The 19,630-nt window shown below is 38.8% G+C and overlaps 2 protein-coding genes across 4 annotated transcripts in view; one reads left to right on the top strand and one right to left on the bottom strand.

Moving 5' to 3' along the window:
• LOC133530609 (epidermal growth factor receptor kinase substrate 8-like) overlaps positions 1-13,206 on the bottom strand; it is a 54,068-nt gene extending 40,862 nt beyond the window's left edge. For all 3 annotated transcript variants that reach the window (XM_061868596.1, XM_061868595.1, XM_061868597.1), the window contains exon 1: positions 13,054-13,206. The gene's annotated coding sequence lies outside the window, so the exon portion shown is untranslated. The remainder of the gene's footprint in view (positions 1-13,053) is intronic.
• On the top strand, positions 13,196-13,989 carry LOC133530643 (Na(+)/H(+) exchange regulatory cofactor NHE-RF1). The gene has a single exon (XM_061868661.1). The coding sequence runs from the start codon at positions 13,244-13,246 to the stop codon at positions 13,739-13,741; it is 498 nt and encodes a 165-aa protein (XP_061724645.1). The 5' UTR covers positions 13,196-13,243; the 3' UTR covers positions 13,742-13,989.
• The last annotated feature ends 5,641 nt before the right edge of the window (positions 13,990-19,630 follow it).

Raw genomic sequence — 19,630 nt, 5'->3', positions numbered from 1 at the left:
TACATTTTACAGCGTTTTTTGCTAATTGCCACCGTTTACGAAAATATAGAAAAATGGACCAGAAAATTAATTTTAATTAATTTTCCCGCTTTAATATCTTTTTAAATATTGATCCTAGTAAAAAGTGTACTTTTCTTGTAGGAAATGTTACATAGATGATTTGCGTGATAGATCATTTTTTGATATGGGCCTCCGTTCACGAGTTATTTAAGATAAACTAAAAAAGGGACATTTAAACCCTCCCTCCCCCGTACACAATAGCGCCACCCCCCTCTATCAGTACTTTCAGTATGTTATGTAAGGTACCTTTATTAACAACTATGCCAAAATTCGCTTATACACGAATTATTTCCCCGTTTTTTCCTTCGTTTGATGGCCTAATACGTACGACTCGAATTGAATAAATTGAATTTAAGAATATAAATATTTAAATTAGACACATCGCATAACCTACCTACTTCATTTGTAGGTACGGTAGAGACTATACTTACGGTAGGTACTACACAGACAGGCAGGCATTAGGCAGGTCAAAAAAGAAACAAGTAGAAATATTTTTAACAACAGTAACCTATGCACCTAGGCGATACGCGAATGAATAGAGAAGTAGCAAGCTGCCACCGCCGGGCAGGCGCGGCGCGCGCGCTTGCGGCGGCCGGTACCGCTCCCGCACCCCGCTTGTACACCCCGCTCCCTACACACTGCTCCCGATATGTTAAGTTTTTAATACGCTCGTTATTTTTTTGGATGTTTTTATAGTTGGATGGAAATAAAACTGTGATTTTAATTCAATAAATAAAATGGATAGAGAAATTTTTCACAGCGAGTAAAAAGGCAATTTCTGAAAATAGTATAGTTACATGGATTTTTTTTTAGATTTTCATTTTGTAGCTATAAAACGGCAATAAAATGGCATTCCAGTGAAAAAATTAGACGGAGTAATTTTCCGGTCCAAGACACGTCCAAAAATTATATTTTATTAATATTGGTATTTCTACTGGGATATTTTTTTGGATATTTCATATATTGTTGTAATACGTTACATGAATATGTCTGGTGAAGAAAGTTTGAACGGAGCATTTTTCCGTAAAAAGATATTAACGATTTAATACTTTAGGTATTTACTTAAATCCTATTATTATTATTCTTTGGAAATTAAGACAATACTTTTTATTTATTGATACTTTATCATACTGTAAAGTTTTTTGTGGCAGAGGAATTACTGCGGGGTCCACTACCTTTATTTCCTACACTAGATGGGGAGTTCAGAGAAAAAAAAGACAATATCTTATATCTAATAAGAAAAAAAACATTGTAGGATTCTTAGTATAAGTAGCTTGTGTCGTTAGATTTTAATAAGCGCATTTTAATAACTTTTTTTATATGTTTACTATTTAAGTGCTTTACACGAACATCTTCTGGCAAATTATTTAATATTTTAGGAAACGAATATATATATTCACCCCGTAAATTATTGCAGGTGACTAAATAAACACCCTTTCGTACACAACTCCTGAGAAACCCAATGGTACGAGACTGGATTTGAACCAAAGATCCTAAAATGAGAGGTAAATCGGACAAATCGGGGCAATCGAACTGTCATTTTATAGTGTATGGGATTTAAAAACACAGCTTACAATATCGTATCATGTGTTAGAAACCGACAAGTGATATAGCACGAATAGTTTCTCTAGATAAAACTCATTGTCACATACGTAGAATCCATCAGGTGCTACTTTTTAAGACAAAAACTACAAAAAGCAATTCGATGTGCAATTTCTCGCGGTAATTCCACGCACGCGCAGCGTTTTTCTGCGTCTAGCACTGCGCTGCGTGGGAATGACTGGGAAGCACATCCATACCTTTAATTGACCGAGCGTTAGCGTCTCCATTGCGACTCGGGCAAAAATGCTTCGTATGTCCGGATGTTCTTCTGTGCAGGTCGCGTTTCTCAACTGATTCTCGTGAAATTTTGTAAGCGTTCGCCAAGCAAACATATGTAAACGGGTTATTATTTCGGTTATTAACCGGTTATTTCAAACAATTAAAAATCGGTTTTAATTCCCTAGTTGTTACGGTAATCATCACGTGATCACCGAGGCTATCTATAGAAAACAAAGTGGACGCCTTGGCCCGGGCTATTCTACCGGGAGTCATCCTTACGCGTTACGAGGTTAATGTTTGCTGTTATCAGGGCTATAACCGCGAAAATCGAAGTTCGTCAATTGCGGGCATTTTTCTCTGTCACCCTAATTACGTCTTAGTGAGAGTAAAAGAGAAAGATCCCGCAATTTGCGAATTTCGATTTTCGCGGTAGGCCCCGGTCCGATGTAAACTTCGTAACCACATCAAATAAAACATGAAACTATAAATCTAAGGTTTACGGCGAGCACACAATGTGCTCATAATCAAAGTTTGCTCTATGACCAATACATACTTTTTCAGATAAACATCAACAAAATAAATATCTTTATAACAGTCCCTATTATATACATGCGAAGGTTCAGTTTTGCATGGATTGGCTGCGTGAGATGAGTCATCGAATGATATCAGACCTTATTAGATTGAGATAAGATTTAATTTTGAATAGACTTAGTGTGGTGACACATCGTTAATGCAATGCATTCCACTGAGTGATATGCCCAGGTGATGTCATTGCCCAGTAAGAGACCAAATGCTCCAGTGGGCCTACTGCGAACACCGACGTTTTCATATTACGGGCATCTTTCTCTGTCACTTTAATCACGCCCTTAATTGGAATGAAAGAGAAGGATGCCAGCAATTTGCGAACTTCGGTGTTTGTGGTAGGCCCTCGGGAACAGTAAGGTACCTGTGCCAAAAGCCCGGTTCTTAAGAATCTTAAGCTTACCAGTGAATGGGTTCAAATACCTATTCCGTACAACACTTAGTTTTCAAATACAAAAACTGTCGGAGCAAAATTACCCAGTGGGAGCAAAATAGGCACGTTTTACGATAGTGAATCTAAGTGAGTATATATTTAATGCGTATATAAGCAATAGCTTCATACTACACGATAATAAAATAATTAAGATAACTTTCATTCATTGAGTCGACCGCTAGTAAAATAAAATACGTATTTTTTAACGCAGATTACCTACATAGAATACATATACACTGACGCAAATACTATGTACACATTCTTGTATTTGCACATATACTTATATGCATCGCAGGCGCAGACGACCTTGCCACAAAACTTTACTAAGCCCAATATAACATCACCTCCAAAACTCTAATAACTACAGATAATCCGAGGCCTTTCTAAACTGGTTAGTTAGTCATTAGTAATGGAATGTCGCCCGCCTTCACACACACATACACACACACAAATACGCCATTAATTAGCATTTTAATGATTAGTTATTTTATTAGAAATCGGCGCTGCGGCGCGTTGATGTCTTTACTAAGTGCGCTCCTGAGGGACTCCGACTTAAGAAGATACGGGAGCTGAGGTTTAAATATTTAAAGTGAATATATCCGTCTCGCTAACGGAAGTGGCTCCAAAACTAGTGCGATAAGGACAACGCCAGGTTAGGCGAAAAATCCTGCGTAAAAATCTCAAAAAACGATGTTTCGTACTCGACTGTTTCCTCCTCCAAAACTTAACCAAATGTAACGAAATTTTGAGATCTAAATGGTAATGAAATTATCTGTGTCGGACTGTTTTGTGTTTTAGGCTAATTGATGTCAGTTTTGAATACGATGCTCCTCTTTGCGGTCTAGTAAATTAGAACGTTTTTGCGAATATTTGAAGTGCACTAGCGCCTTAAAAAACAAATATATATAAAAAAAAAACAAAACAGTCCGACACAGATATTAATGATAATAGTCTGTGTTGGAAAACTCATTGCTGCAGCTTCAAAAACCACGGAGGAAACAGTCGACTACGTTTTTATGGAGTAATGACCACTCCTGTTGCCTCTTAAGGGTCCTCAACAAGCTCGGTTCTCGATGCAAATGTAGTTACGCTCTCATTTTAAACGACTTGCTAGATTGCTCTGAAACTTTGTGCTTACAATAAGATGAGGTATATGGCTGTAATTAGTTTATGTAGCTCAACGATATTCTCCGCCGGTCTCTCGCCAGCGGCAACCGCCAGCTCTACTTGAGCCCGCCGGCATTTTAAGAGACGATGGTAAGAGACCGGACGGAATGACACTAATTCCGTGGAAGATGGGACGGGTGCTGGTATGGGACGCCACTTGTGTAGACACCCTAGCCCCGTCTCATCTCCACGGCACATCTGCTAAGGTCGGCGCGGCGGCAGAAGCGGCCGAAAATTTAAAAATGACCAAATATAGGGGTCTCGGCGCCGAATACAATTTCATACCTTTTGGCGTCGAGACCCTTGGCCCGTGGGGTCCAAGTGCCCTTAAGCTCTTTAAGGACCTTTCAAAAAGGTTAGCAGAGGTCACCGGCGACCGCAGAGCTGGCAGCTTCCTCGCTCAAAGAATTAGTCTTGCAATACAGCGAGGAAATGCTGCCAGTATCTACGGCACCATGCCGTAGGGGAATATTTTTTAGTATTTTATTTTAAGTTTAGTATTATTTATTTTTAGATTTAGGTTTTAAGTTTTATAGTTTAATTAATATCTATATATATTATTGAATTATAATCTGTCATTAAAAAATGTTTATGTAGCTTCAGATATAGTTAAAAATATACAGCGAATTTGCATTTTCCATACAAAACTTGTTTTTGCTCTATTTCGTTTGTTTTATAAATTAGAGCTATATAAACTAATAACAGGACTAGATATACCTCATGTCATTGTATGTGCAAAGTTTCATTACAATCCAACTCGTAGTTTTAAAATGAGAACGAAATTCCGTTTGTATGGGAAGGTGAAATTCGGCCGAGTTTGTCGGGGTCAGCATCAATAGTAGCGGATGAAACAACGCCCCAAAAGTATCTGATATTCCGGATAACTTATCCAAATATTGAAAAATTATGAGTGAAATCATTCATAAAATGTCCATGCAAATTTGCCCTTAGGTCGCATGGTCCGACTGACTAGTCCGATCAATCGGAATACGAATATTTTTCTTTCCCGCTGGCTCGATTGATCGGAATATAAGGACTTCTGTGATTCTCGTAGTCCTACTATCGGAGTAACGGGATTTTAAAAGTTCGTCTAGTTCGATGAATCGAACCACGAGGTCATTTTTTTTTCCTATTGGATCGATTGATCGGACATAACTATATATACCAGATGTACCGCCAGCGGGCACATCCGTGCGTGTGTGTCGAGAAATATAGATACGGATCTGCCCGCCGGGCACCCGTCCGCAGGCAAATCCGTCGGTGTGTGGTGAGATATAGCCACGGATGTGCCCGATCCGACGGGCAAAACCGCCAAAATGATAAATAATGATGATAATGATATTTTGCGTCGTCAAAATGATATTTATATTTTAAGATTTTTATTATTGTATGTATGTTAGTCTGTAAGGTATATATGGGCCATAGTTGCCTGAAAATAAATGATATTTAATTTAATTTAATTTAATTTAAAACCGTTCGTGTATGGCTAATTAAAGTGAGAAAACACTTTTGAGATGTTGGTAGATTACAAAAGTAACCATGAAAGTACCGGTCGGACAAAAAGGAAAAATAAAAATTGTGTGATCGGATTAAGAGGATTTTTCAAGGTCTCGTGGTTCGATCGATCGAACTAGACGAACTTTTAAAATCCCATTACACCGATAGTAGGACTGACAGGATTTTCTAAGTCTTTATAGTCCGATCAATCGAGCCAACAGGAAAAAAAAAACTTCGTATTCCGATTGATCGGACTAGTCGATCGGACCACGCAACCTAAGGGCAAATTTGTACCTGATGGTACATTTTAACATCACAACGTCGCCACTTTCTCGAATGAAGGTTGATCCACCAGTGCCACGTGCCACCACACAAGTGTTAGTTGTTGTCAATGATGTGTGTGGCCATAGTGAGTGTTTCGTGTCGAACTATTGACTTTAGGTAATTAACACACGTGTGGTGGGCGGTTTGAAATTGTGATGCCTACCCCAAACTTTTTCATAGACTTTACGTCCGGTAGTTACAAAAATCTCTGTTTTGACATTTTGCTGGGACATCCATTATCCGCGATCACCAGTGAACGTCAAAAATAAAGGTAACATGATTTTTAAGAAAAAAAACCGACTTGTCGAATGCCCTATTGCGGGTATCTTACCAGTCAACCATAGGGCAAATCTGAAATGTGTCAAGATGGGTGCAGTGACAAAAAAAAAACATGTTACCTCCTTTTCTACATAATTAGGCGTAGGACGCTGTCTTTTTAATTTCATTGTATGAAATCCAGAATCAACAATAATCGTTCTTTCACCGGTCTCCCTCAATGAAGTCGGTTTTTTTTTTCTTAAAAATTATAAGATGATGAATTTATGTGCCCGCTATATATGTTCAAAACTTATATATGTTCAAACGTATATAGGTTTTATTGAACGTATTTATTATTTTCTTGGGTCTGCGACTTAGTAACCTAGACACTTCATCTATACTTAATCGATCGTTATGTATGAAAATAGTCACGTGACTCACTTTAATTATATCTAGGTACGTAAAATAGGCTGTTAAGTGATGGGCAAAGTCTTTAACTACTGGTTTTTAATCCGCATATCTAGGTAATGTGCGTTTGCCGATTACTTATATACTTACAAATGATATCGTGATAAAGCCCGTTTACTCATTTTTAATTAGGTAATTTTTACGACCGGTCGGGCCTAGTGGGTGTAGTGACCCTGCCTATGAAGCCGATGGCGGGTTCAAATCCTGGTAAGGGCATTTATTCGTGTAATGAGCATGGATATTTGTTCTTGAGTCATCGGTGTTTTCTAAATAGTATTTATAAATATTTATATCATATATATCGTTAAATACCCACAACACAAAACTTATTGAGCTTACTGTGGGACTTAGTCTGTGTAATAATGTCCTATAAAATTGATTTATGTTTATTTATTTATTGATTTACTTCTAAACGTAAAATTAGCATATAATATTAATAAAATATAGAAATCAAATCATCATTTTCGCGATATGCAGATATAATATCTAGATTTACTAATATTTGACAGGTTATCAATTAATAGATAGTACTCGTATAGTTTAATAAATGTTTTACTTAAAATACCTTATAAATTATAAATTATTCAAACGGGTACTGTAACAGATGTGATGTTTTAAGGTTATTTTTGTGGAGTTGATACCTTTCACCGTACCCCAGCTATTTGAAGTATTCTGTAGTAAAAAATCTAATTTCCACTTCCAGTATTTAAGCAAGGAATGTACAGAAGTATCATAATATACAGTGTGGACTGATAAGGGGTCTGTAATCAGAGATTCGTGCGAGTCGATTATCTGCTTCGGAATGTTATCGGCAGGTCCGGGACGCGAATGATTCTGGTACAATACACGTCAGAGGTATACATATACATTATAGATTAACGCAACTGTCACTGTCGCACTAATATGCAAGAGTGATAGAGAGACACAGAGCGTTTCGTTGTCGAAGCGATTGTCACCTTGGCTAAGCAGCTCTTGAAACAACATTCCACGATGCCCATTCAGCGACAGATAGAAAGAGATTGTCAAAGAGAAGTTCCCGATTCTAAGTAGAAGTGGTCACGACCCTCAGTGATGAAACCGCTGCAAGGAGGCAACGCTACGTTCCAGCTTCTTGCCAAAAGCAGCCGATCGGTATCAAATTCCGGTTTGGCAGATTGATTAATCAATTCCAAATGCCGATCTGGCATCGTATCATCATTACGAATTAATATTGATTATAATTAGCTTTCGTTGGTGTTGGCAGAATGTTTCCGTCGCAACCGCGAGGAGTGGTCGCGAGACATTTGACTCATTTGTGCTTGGGCTAATTGCTAATAGGGATGTTGACACATGTTGAATTTTAAAACAATGTGTAGTAAAAAAAATAGTAATTTATCACAATAAATCGGACGCTTAAAAAAAATTACGGGTTGCACTCCGGGAGTGCCGGCAGAAGTGAAAACTAAAATATTAACGTTGTGCATTTTTGATATTTTGGAATGGTTAAGGAATTATTTTGCACGAATTGCTTTAATTATCAGTATAAAAGTACTATCATTTATGTGGTAAATTACAATTATGATTTATTTTTATATATACATATTATTTTATTTATATTATTAAAAATTTTACCACTGGCTTCAATGACATTGTAATAGTTTTTCGATCAGGTCACGTGTCCGTCTTACGAATTTTCAATCTGATCCCATGAATCTGACGAATCTGTCGGTCACGTGACCTGTCGTTTAACATTTTTTTCCCATCACAAAAAGTGCACAGAGCCGCTTAAGAAGTTTTCACCGCAAAAATTATGAAAATGTTAAAAAAAACAAGACCTCAAAGTTTGAAGATTTAAGTTTTTTTTAAACTTAAATATCGGAAAATAACAATGGTACCAATCGATTCCTTACGTTTTATTAAAAAAAATATTGTACAGCAACTAAATATATACATAGAAGAGTCCCGGAATGTATTGGGCCCTATACATTCCACGACTTTTCTCTTTCCGCACAGAATCTAAACGCAATATTTCACCGGAAAAATCGCAATTTTCTTGTTTTCCACGCCCAGTTTTGATTGTAGGCTCTGCCATCTTGTGGGCTACATTGGAAGCTAAAACTTAACATTTACACTTCGCGCCAAGGAAAAGGGGGCTCCTGAGAGTCCTGAGGTACCCCCTACATTTCATGCACGCTCCAGACAGATCTGATGGACCAATTGCCATATCTGTATTACATACGTACGAGTATATCCTTAGCTTTTATTGACTAATAAGTAGGAGATTTGCTGACTTATTGCCTATAAATAATAATTAATTACTCACCTATGTAGGTAATTAATCAGCAATAACCAATCAATCTTAGAAACCCACGTGCGTGAATCATAACTACCCAGGCAATTCAACTGCCTTTTGTTCTGCGTGAGGTCTTCTTTGGGCAAAGAAAGTCATAAAGCTGTATTTACATTTTACAATTCGTTAAAGATTTAAGATTGATACGACCATGTCACGACTCAAGTCAAGTGTAATAAAGTCCGTTCCATCTCAAATTCCAACAGAAATTCTAATAAAAAGTATTGCACGTGAAGCATAAGGACCCTTCTCTGATGGAGCCAGAATTAATTTCACGGCTCGTGAATTAATTTGTTATAAATAAATATTTAACTAGTTATGAGTTTTACGAGATTTTTATTTATAAGTTGTTTTTACAAGCATGCATAACTTGCTTATATATGTAATATATTGAATATATGCTGGTTATAAAACCCTCCTCACCTTCTAGATATTTAAACTTCATCGAAATACAAATATTTATTAATTTTTCAAGGATTACAAGTAATTTGAAAGTGACACCATCTTTGACACGCACTGGTAAGTAGCGTTGGTTGTTATCGGACGGCACCTGCAGCTATACTTACACTTACAGGATGTTTATTTAGTCACCTGCCATTTGCGGGGTAATATAGGTATGACCTAGTCATAAGTTATTTATTTGCGAAAGATAGGGTATACATAGGATGTTGCAGTTTATAGTTAACTGAGCCAAGCTACCTTGTCACACAGTGACATGCAAATTATAAAGTTTTTACCTAATACTAAACATGCATTTAAATAATTACTAAAATTAATTCATGTGTATTTACATAGCAATATTAACATACAAAATAACAAATATTAAAGACTAATTATATCGTATAATACAAATAAATTGAGCTGTAGCAGTTCACTTATCCAGATATTCATTTATTGAATAGAAGGTCTGTTCATTGCTTAATTTTTTTAATTTTTTTATTTATTTATTTATTGGTTAATATACTTAGTTGGTCATACTGAGCAACTTTTACTACGCGACCAACCCCGAAATCGCGGGAAAAATACAGCTGTTCTATAGAAAACATGACTGAATCACCGAAATGTATGAGACGGCAAAATTATTTTTCGCGAGGACGCCGACATTTTTTTTTATACTACGTCGGTAGGAAACAAGCATACCGCCCGCCTGATGGTAACCAGTCTCCGTAGCCTATGTACGCCTGCAACTCTAAAGGAGTTACATGCGCGTTACATGCCGACCCTAAACCCGCCCCCCCTCGTTGAGCTCTGGCAACCTTACTCACCGGCAGGAACACAACATTTTTAGACTTTAAAAATCCTAAAAAAATCAGTGTTTTTTTTTTCTAAATATTTTTTTTTCCTTTTTTATTCAAATATTATGTTACATTATTTTATTCTACGTCCCGATTAAGAAACTAGCTTATGAAATGTCGCGCGTGACGTCACTCTTGCGCAACCCTCCCCCTCCCCCCTACCACGCATCACTGCATTCTTATCGGAGTTATGATCGCATATGATGCAGCCATGCATGTATGTGTGTAATTCTAATGTCTAGCAATAGCAACGTTTTCTTCCGAATGGCAACCGATTTTCATCCTATTTCGTTTTAATGTATATGATTCACGATCATGAATAAATTCAGATGTCTATAGGCTCTGATTACTGCCTATACGAGTATTACGAATATAGTAAATGACTGACATTATTTCTGAATCACGGACATTAAGATCAATTGCTGTGTTTGAAGACAATTGAGAGATTCTTTCGAATCTTTTGCCTAAGTATGTGTAGTAAGTTTATACGTGAAGTCATGCTATAGTTATATGATCTTTTTATAATAGAGAAAATCGAAATAGAGAAAAGATTAATAGAGAAAATCATGGGTTTTCTTACTTAATAATATTAGGTTGTATGGGAGGTATGGTAAAACGTATTGCTAATAAGTTCTGAGGCCAAAACGTTTATTGGGGAAGTGGGCAGACGTTTGAGAGAGAGTGGTCATGACCCTCGCTCCGGGTAGTTCTTTATGCAAAGGTTGTCCATCGCGGTTCAACGTGGCAACGTGGCGAGCGTCCTTTGCATCTGGAGGGACGCGGGGCGAATTTCGGTAATAGTTTTTGTGTTTGTTAGTTTTAAATTTAGGTTAAGATTTTTAAGATTTTCATTTTGTATCTTAGTTTTCTTAAAACTTAATATAAATAAGTTTCCCAAACCTCAGTAAAAGCTGCTTATAAATAGGTTTTTATCGTTGTATGGAGTGAGCAGGTGACCACTCTATGCTTACTTGTTTCTCTATGCTTTTATGTATAGAAGAAGAACAAGATATGTTGATATTTAGAAACTGCGACTATGCATGGCCTGAAAACATAAGATGGTAAGCATTAGGACAAAGTCAGGTGCCAATATTCCCCAGAGGTAACAACTGGAATGGATGCCTTTCCAATTGTCCCCAGGTAGTTTTCATTTCAAGAACAGTGGCGGAATTACAAATACGTATGTACCGACATATTGTTGTGTGCGTGACCGAGACCGAACCCTATCTAAATAACTAGAAACTTATAGCAGGTGGGATTTTGGTCCTATTTGTTCCGAGAGACAAATGGGTGGATATTGACGGGAATAGGCCAGCAACTCAAGTATGGTTTCCCAATATCTTGTGCCCTTTCTTCTTAAACTAAAGATTCCCCACAGACTTAAAATTAGCAGTCACCCGGTGAGCCAAAAGCTAACGGTCAACCGCTAGGTACCAGGTAGTAAGCTTCCTGTCATCTTCCGGTAAGCCTTGGTCAAATGGTCATGTCTAGTGATTGGCATAACTAATATATCTATGTCGATGATATCGTCATCATCATCAATATTATAGGTACTCTTATCGGTGGAGTAACTGCCTCTCCTTTCTATTCTCGAGTCCCTTGACTTTCTGATAGGACGCGACCGGTAATTTCTGTTTCACTTGCGTGAGTACGTGTTTGCTTTACTGTGCATGAACACCAAAATATCTATTTTGTATTGTTTTTAACAGACTTCTTTCTCTCTTACCCTGCTCAAAATCTCTTCATTCATGCACAAAACCAGAAAGATGGGGTAATATTGGTCAATCGAACTGTCTTTTTCGTAGGTATCTGGGAAAATCACAGCTAAGCTGTCAAACGGGAAGTCAACATCGTGGATCGATAGCTGTCAACCACAAGTCGTAAGCTTCCGGTACACCTTGCTGACCTCTATTGATTAACAGATAGTTATGAATGTGTACGATAGGATTTTGCAACATATCAAAATGGAATTTCGTGTTTATTTAGTATCCACAACTCATGCCTTCTTAAGCTTACAGGCTAAGTTACTGCCCAAAATTGTGCATCACATATTTGATGCTGTTTCAAAGCCAATGATTATTAAGGTCAACTTTATAATATCCAGTTACTTCTTTAAGATTCTTTGCCCAAATATCTCTGGCAGATCACACATATTTCTTGCTCACAGTTCACAGCACAGGTTGGTAATGTTTTCCCATGTGGAAGTGGGGGGGGAGGGCGTGCGCCCGCGCCGCGCCGCGCATGATGATGAAGTGACAACATTGACCGTTTGTAAACCTTAATGTCGTAGCAATAGGGGCTATGACCTATCAGTGGATGGAACAAGGCTTCCGGACTCCCGGTGTACTGTGGAATGTAACCACTGAACTGTTGTTTTCATTCAAAAGACTATTTTAGTCGTCAGGTAGTTCTTATTGGTATCTTTGCCTGAAAACATCATGTTTTGTGCCTTGAGTTAACGAATAAGAATGAAGAATAAAGATCACCCATACGTAAGTACTGCTTTGTTTCACAGGTGATACCTTGTTTTAATATCACTTTTGTGTTATCGTCGCACCTTATGTATTACAGACGGTTAACTGACATAATCACATAATAAAGGACACTTATGTATGTTTTCTTATTAGACATGTTGACACACGGGGGTCAGGTGTGCAGGTCGCATCCTCCAGCCGTGCGAAGTGTAACGTTCCATTCATTACACTACCTGCGACCCGGGGCAACGACCCCCGCATCTCAGGTATGCAGGCTACCGGCCACTTCACCGCTTTCAACAAACGAGGGCTTAAACGCTGAAAAACACATAGAGAGCCACTTACATGGTTGGTAAGATGAAGTTTCCAAAAGGCTTGCCACGAATCACTGTCACTGTCAAATATACACTCGCGGGCTGCGTGCGGATCCGACGCGGGGACTGGACTGAGCCGCGCCCGCGCGGCCCGCGCCCCGCGCCCGCGCCGGAGCCCCGCGCCAGTCGCCCCCAGCGCGCGCGCCAGCCTGCACGCGAACATGGCCACCAACGGCTCTGCACAGACGGAGCCCCGGCTCTGCCACGTGCGGAAAGTCCCCGATTTCGACGGCTACGGTTTCAATCTACACGCAGAAAAAGGAAAACCTGGCCAGTACATCGGCAAGGTCGACGAAGGATCCCCGGCGGAGGCCGCGGGCCTGAAGCGCGGCGATAGGATCCTTGAAGTTAATGGAAACAGCATCGCGGGCGAGAGCCACAAGCAGGTCGTCCAGCGCATTAAGGAGCGCCCCGATGACGCCGAGCTCCTAGTGGCCGCCCCGGCTCCGGGGGACTCGCTCCCAGACCTGGACGCGCCCCCTTCCGCCCCCGCGGCCAAGACCCCCTCCCCCACCCCCGCGGACAGCGCGCCCGCGCCCCTGAACCTGCACATGACAGCCGCGGAGATGCGCGCCCACCTCGCCAACAAAAAAAAGTTCGACCCTAAAAAAGTGCCAATGGATTTAAAGGACAAATTCGACCTCGTGAAAAAGCTGTGAGCGCATAATGGTGTCATCGCCGCGCGACGTTGCCAGCTCGCCCCCACAAATTGCCATGGTCATGATAAGGTTGCATGTACATACATAGCCTCTAGTATAATTCCTGTAAAGTGCCGGTGCAACATTTTGCACTTATTTTATATGATGCGGTGCATTGATTGGATTTTGACTTGATTACCTAAATGTGTAGTTAATATAATTTATTTAAGTGCAATTTATTGTTGAATAAATATAACAGTTGTGAAGTATGTGGACGTTTTACTGGTATATTGGGTAAAGTGAAAGCGCCGGATTTGTCTGTTTGTCGGTGTCGGGGTCGGAATAGTCGGAATGTTGCGATAACATGAATTAATCAAACAGGTAGATAATCGGCGGTCACTGATTGCACGCTATGTTGCGCAACCCGAGCCTCCGACGGGCCTATTCAACTTCACAAACAGGTAAAATGCCGTGACATCGCCCGCCTCCCTAATAATTTAATAAATCTAATAGGCCCACCACAAAAAAACCCGGCCCAACCTAATGGGTGATGTTCGGGCATTTTACAATTTAATTTCAATATCAAACCGTCGCGCTTATAATATTGCTGGCGCAACATGACATGTTGATATTAAAATAAGTATAATATTCTTGGTTTCTGAATACGCCCCTTTGACATTCGATTATAGAATCAACACCTTTATCGATAAACTTTATATATAAAATATTTCGGTATTATTTTTTAAGTTTAAAAATTATTTGATAGTGATGTGGTTAATGCAGTCAAAAATTGTGTGATTCTTCAGAGTAGAATTGCATTTTTATTTGTCAATAGTGTGTTGTAGAATATCTACCAAATATCTAACTATTACCCTTTCTATTTTTCCTAGATGTATGTACCTATACCGTCTAAACTTTGTTTTATATCCCACACTAAAATGACAGTTCTATATTGCCAAATTGGATTTAGGTAGTACCTAATTGGTATAAAACCAGGATGATTGGGTAGTAAATTAGCCAATCTAATTGAAATTTTAGTATCTAGGACATAAAAACTCAGCTCAGAGCAAAGTGACGGATAGCCAATACAATTAAGTACGATAATCACTATAGACGTTTAACCTTGCGGTTTTCCGCCGAGTGAGTCAAGCGACAATAGCGGCAAGTGAGAACTCACAATAGCAAGTCAATCGGCCCTTCATTTATCTTCCCATTCATACAAAACCACTCGACGACTACGCATTACTCACAGGCACAGATATAAACATTATTATAGTATTTTTCAAAAATGATTGATACGCTGACAGGTGTCAAATCAATATAGTTTTGCGAGATTTGACGTTTTTAGGTTATAAATTATATGTATATATGGAGATGTCACCCTAAACATCGAGTTTGAAAAATACTATAAGGCACAGAATTAGGAAAATAGCTTGAATACAATTAAAACATAATGTTATCGCTTTTTAGTGCTCCATACAATATTAGTTAACGAATCAGTATTTTATTTCCTTATACATAACACTTATAAGTTTATGTGTTTAAGACTAATCACTAATTGACTAGACCTAAATAATTATGAATCAGACAGAGGCCATTCTAACTTACATTATGACATCAAAATGAGCATCTCACTCGCGCCAATACATGTACGGACTACGTACAAGAACGAGCAAAATTCATGTGCGACTGACATCATTTTATTGAAGTACATTTTAAAAATCAAATCAAAGACTTAATAATAAAAACTATAAGTAAAATAAAAATAAAATAAATCTAAAAATGGCCCCTGCGGCATAACCGAAGACGCTGGCAGCATATCCTCGCTTGATCGTTAGACTGATGCGTTGAGCGAGGAAGCTGCCAGCTCTTCGATCTCCTGTGGCGTCTCTGAGTCTCTTCGACAGGTCTTTGAAGAGACTGAGAGCGCCAGGGCCCCACGGACCAAGGCTCTCGACACCGAATGGAATAAAATTATAATCGGTGCCGATGTGAGGGCATTACGATGTCACAATTTAAATAATAAATTTGGCCTCATAATATATTGGGGCACGGCCTTTAATTGTTGATCCACCTTTAGGCCCCAAACTAATTTGGTTGGCAATACAAACGGTATGACATGTCCAATGTAAAGTTAACTATAATGAAAGTCCGTGAGTACGCTTCGTGAATTGCAAACCTTATCAATGCCTACACAATCGACGCATAAATGGACTTTTCCTTGTAAATATAACTAACAATGTTTCGCAATACATCATTACGGATAATATACTAATGTGGGAAATAAAATAATCGACCTCACTGTCGGTCTATTTTGAACAGTAAATCTTTGACTCAATCTAAGTAGATTTTCTGGAACACAAGACATCAACGGGATCGCGAACGTGAAACAGGGAAGGGTGTTTCATAGACTCACCGTGCAACAACTTTGACGTGAGAAAGTGTGGAAGTGGCACTACAAACGTCGTATTTTGGTAGGATATTGATGTATATGGTTGCATTGTCACACTTTGTGTGGTTAGAAGCACTTTGCTCATGATTTTGGCAGCACAGAATGTAAGTATTTCGGGTAGACGGCGGCAATGTAGTTAATCACGAAAAATGTATGAAGCGTGTGGGGAAAAATGTGTACGGTCCGGAGTGAATTATTTTGAAGCATTCGACTCGATAAAGTTTAAGTTTAGGCCATAGCAATATGACAGACATTCACAGAACCCTAAAACAATATTCTAAAGTATTGATGACTGATGAGAGTGATGAGTAATCTTTACCTGAATAATATACCTAAGCTAACATTAGACCGAGATGAAGAATCGGCGTGGAGGCTGCGCGGGCGCGGCGACCTTGACACGCGACTGAGGGGGAGGGGAGTGGTTATAGTGGGGGGAAGGGGGGTTAGACGCGCCCTGCTGAGTCAATACTATGGTAATTTGATCAGGTTTTAACTGTGGATAAAACGTACCTATTGTACTGTAGAGAGATGATACACACAACAAATGTCGGGGATTTTACTTATAGATATGATAGTTGCGGCCCGATTCGAAGAATGAGATACGATAACGATAAGTTCTGGTTTAGATAAGTTCTCATTTAGATATCGTTTGTATGTCGTAAAGTTAACAGAAGCAGCTCGATTCGGGCAACCAATGTCACTTAGACGTTATAAATATCGTAGATAGATCTTACTGAGATCACAGCGGAATCGAAATAAACGTCAATTTTGACATGTTGTTTAGTTATCGATCTTTTAAAGATCTTAAACGTGTCTTAATCATTCTTCGAATCGGGCCGTAAGTCATTTACCACAAAAAGTGGTCTGTTTAGAACCTCCTGTCTGCAAAATTGTTTCGGGTCTTGCCTATTAAACATTTTGAATTGAATTGAAAAAGTATTTCTGTGGACATTCCGATCGTGTTTTGTTTCCGCGAACGCACGTCACATCGTTTAAAATACACGTAGGCTACTCAAAACAGAATTCCCGCTCGTTGAACGAGTCACAGGGGTTTTCCTAATATAATTTAATTTAAATAAAAAGTGGAAAAATTCACAGTCTTGGGTGGGTGAGCGAGCATCGCTCGCAGTCGTTTCTGCTTGATACAAAATAATTTATAATTTAATATACACGGTTTCGCCACTTTTATTAGCATAACCTTTGATCATTTACAGTAGGCCTAGCACATGATTGGCGCGACAGTATCTCGCGGCGAGATAGACTACCCGTCCTTTTTTAACTATGTTAATAATTAAAGTGGGACAGGTAGTCTATCTCGCCGCGAGATACTGTCGCGCCAATCATGTGCTAGCCCGGCAGGTCATATAAAAAATCCAAATTACACGACACGTTGTATAAAAATATCGTATGCGATCTATTAAATTCGTTGGATCTATTTAGATGAAAATCAACGCTAGATATATACCACATAGTTATGTCGGTACCTATTAGGTTATGTTTAATGTCTAGTTTTTAGGGTTCCGTAGCCAATTGGCAAAAAACGGAATCCTTATGGATTCTTCATGTCTGTCTGTCTGTCCATCCGTATATGTCATAGCCACTTTTTCCCAAAACTATAAGAACTATACTGTTGAAACTTAGTAAGTAGATGTATTCTGTGAACCGCATTAAGAGTTTCGACCAAAAATAGAAAAAAAAACAATAAACTTTGGGGGTACTACTTAGAACTGACACTCAATTTTTTTTTTTTATTAAACCCTTAGGTACGTGTGGGGTATCTATGGATAAGTCTTCAAAAATAATATTGATGTTTCTAATATCATTTATTTCTAAACAGAATGGTTTGCGCGAAAGACACTTCCAAAGTTGTAAAATTTGTGTGCCCCCCCCCCCCCCCCCACTTTAACTTCTAAAATAACAGAATGATAAAACTAAAAAAAATATATGATGTACATTACCATGCAAACTTCCACCGAAAATTGGTTTGAACGAGATCTAGTAAGTAGTTTTTTTAATACGTCATAAATGGTACGGAACCCTTCATGGGCGAGTCCGACTCGCACTTGGCCGCTTTTTTCTCTTTCTAATAATTTGTAACGTTTAAAGAAGGTAAGAATTCTAGTTTTGGCAATATTTTTTTTACTTTACCTACTTACTTTTACTTTAGTCAGAATGTATCGAACATGCATGCGATTTAATGGAGCCCTTTTTGCAAGGATTTTGTCTGAAGTTAGAAGGGTATGTATGTATGTAAACACTTTATTGTACATAAGACAGACTAAGATACAATAAAACAGATTGTTTGCAAAGTACAAAGGAGAACTTAGCCCTATAAGGGATCTCTTCCAGTCAACCTTTGAAAACCGGCCAAGTGCGAGTCGGACTTGCGCACCGAGGGTTCCGTACAAACCTGTAGGTATATATTAGTAAAAAAATACGGTTTTCGCAAGTTTTCATTTATCTGTGCTATAAGACGTTGCTTCGTACAAAATGCACTAAACTACTTGCGAGTGTCAAAAATTTGCGAAAATTTGCGGCATAAACGGCTGTATCTTTTGATTGCGTTGGCTTAGAAATTTGATTTTTTCACAGCTTCAAGGGACAGTAGACCCTGAGTATTTGATATAAATTGCAGCTTGATACCTCCACGCGTTCCTGAGAAAAAGGGTCTTAACAGATAGATAGACGGACGGACGGACGGACAACAAAGTGATCCTATAAGGGTTCCGTTTTTTCCTTTCGAGGTACGGAACCCTAAAAAGTATTGAGGGTAAGGAGCTTCGTATTTTGTGTGGAAAAACTACTCATACATTATACTTATATTCTTCTTTATTTGCCATGCCCTAACGGACGTCGGCGACCACCTTTGCCATCTCTCTTCTGCTCTTGGCCATTCTTGCCAGTATGGCTGCGTTATTCACGTTCGTCCATTTCTTAATGTTGTCAAGCCAGATGAACCTCCTTCTTCCCCTTCCCCTCTTGCCATCAATTTTTCCTTCCAATATTAGTTGTAGTATATTATATTTGTCATTTCTGTATATATGTCCTTCTTCTTGGTCCTCGCCTTATCCCGTTACGCGGGGTCGGCTTTCTTGATTTTGAGGCGCCATCTATTCCGCTGTTTTGCATCATCGACAGACAGGCCACATTCTTTCATGTCCTTCTGGCCGTTAGTCATCCAGGTGGCATGTGGCCTGCCCTTCCCTCTCTTTTATGTAGTCATGGAAAGGCACTTTTTAACAATATGGTCATCATGTCTACGCTGCACATGCCCAAACCATTTTTGTATATATGTCCAAAATAAGATATTTTCCTTTTTTTCACCGTAACCAAAACCTCCAACTTTTTCTCCATTCTTTTAAGTACTTATAGCATATATAATATCCAGTCGCTTACAAACCGTTTAGCGACTAGATACTGTATATAGGCAGTTATCATTGTCCTCGATCGACGCTAAC

Source organism: Cydia pomonella, chromosome 23 (assembly GCF_033807575.1).
Source record: "Cydia pomonella isolate Wapato2018A chromosome 23, ilCydPomo1, whole genome shotgun sequence".
In the NCBI taxonomy this organism is placed as follows: domain Eukaryota; kingdom Metazoa; phylum Arthropoda; class Insecta; order Lepidoptera; family Tortricidae; genus Cydia; species Cydia pomonella.
This window is presented reverse-complemented; position numbering and strand designations above follow the sequence as displayed.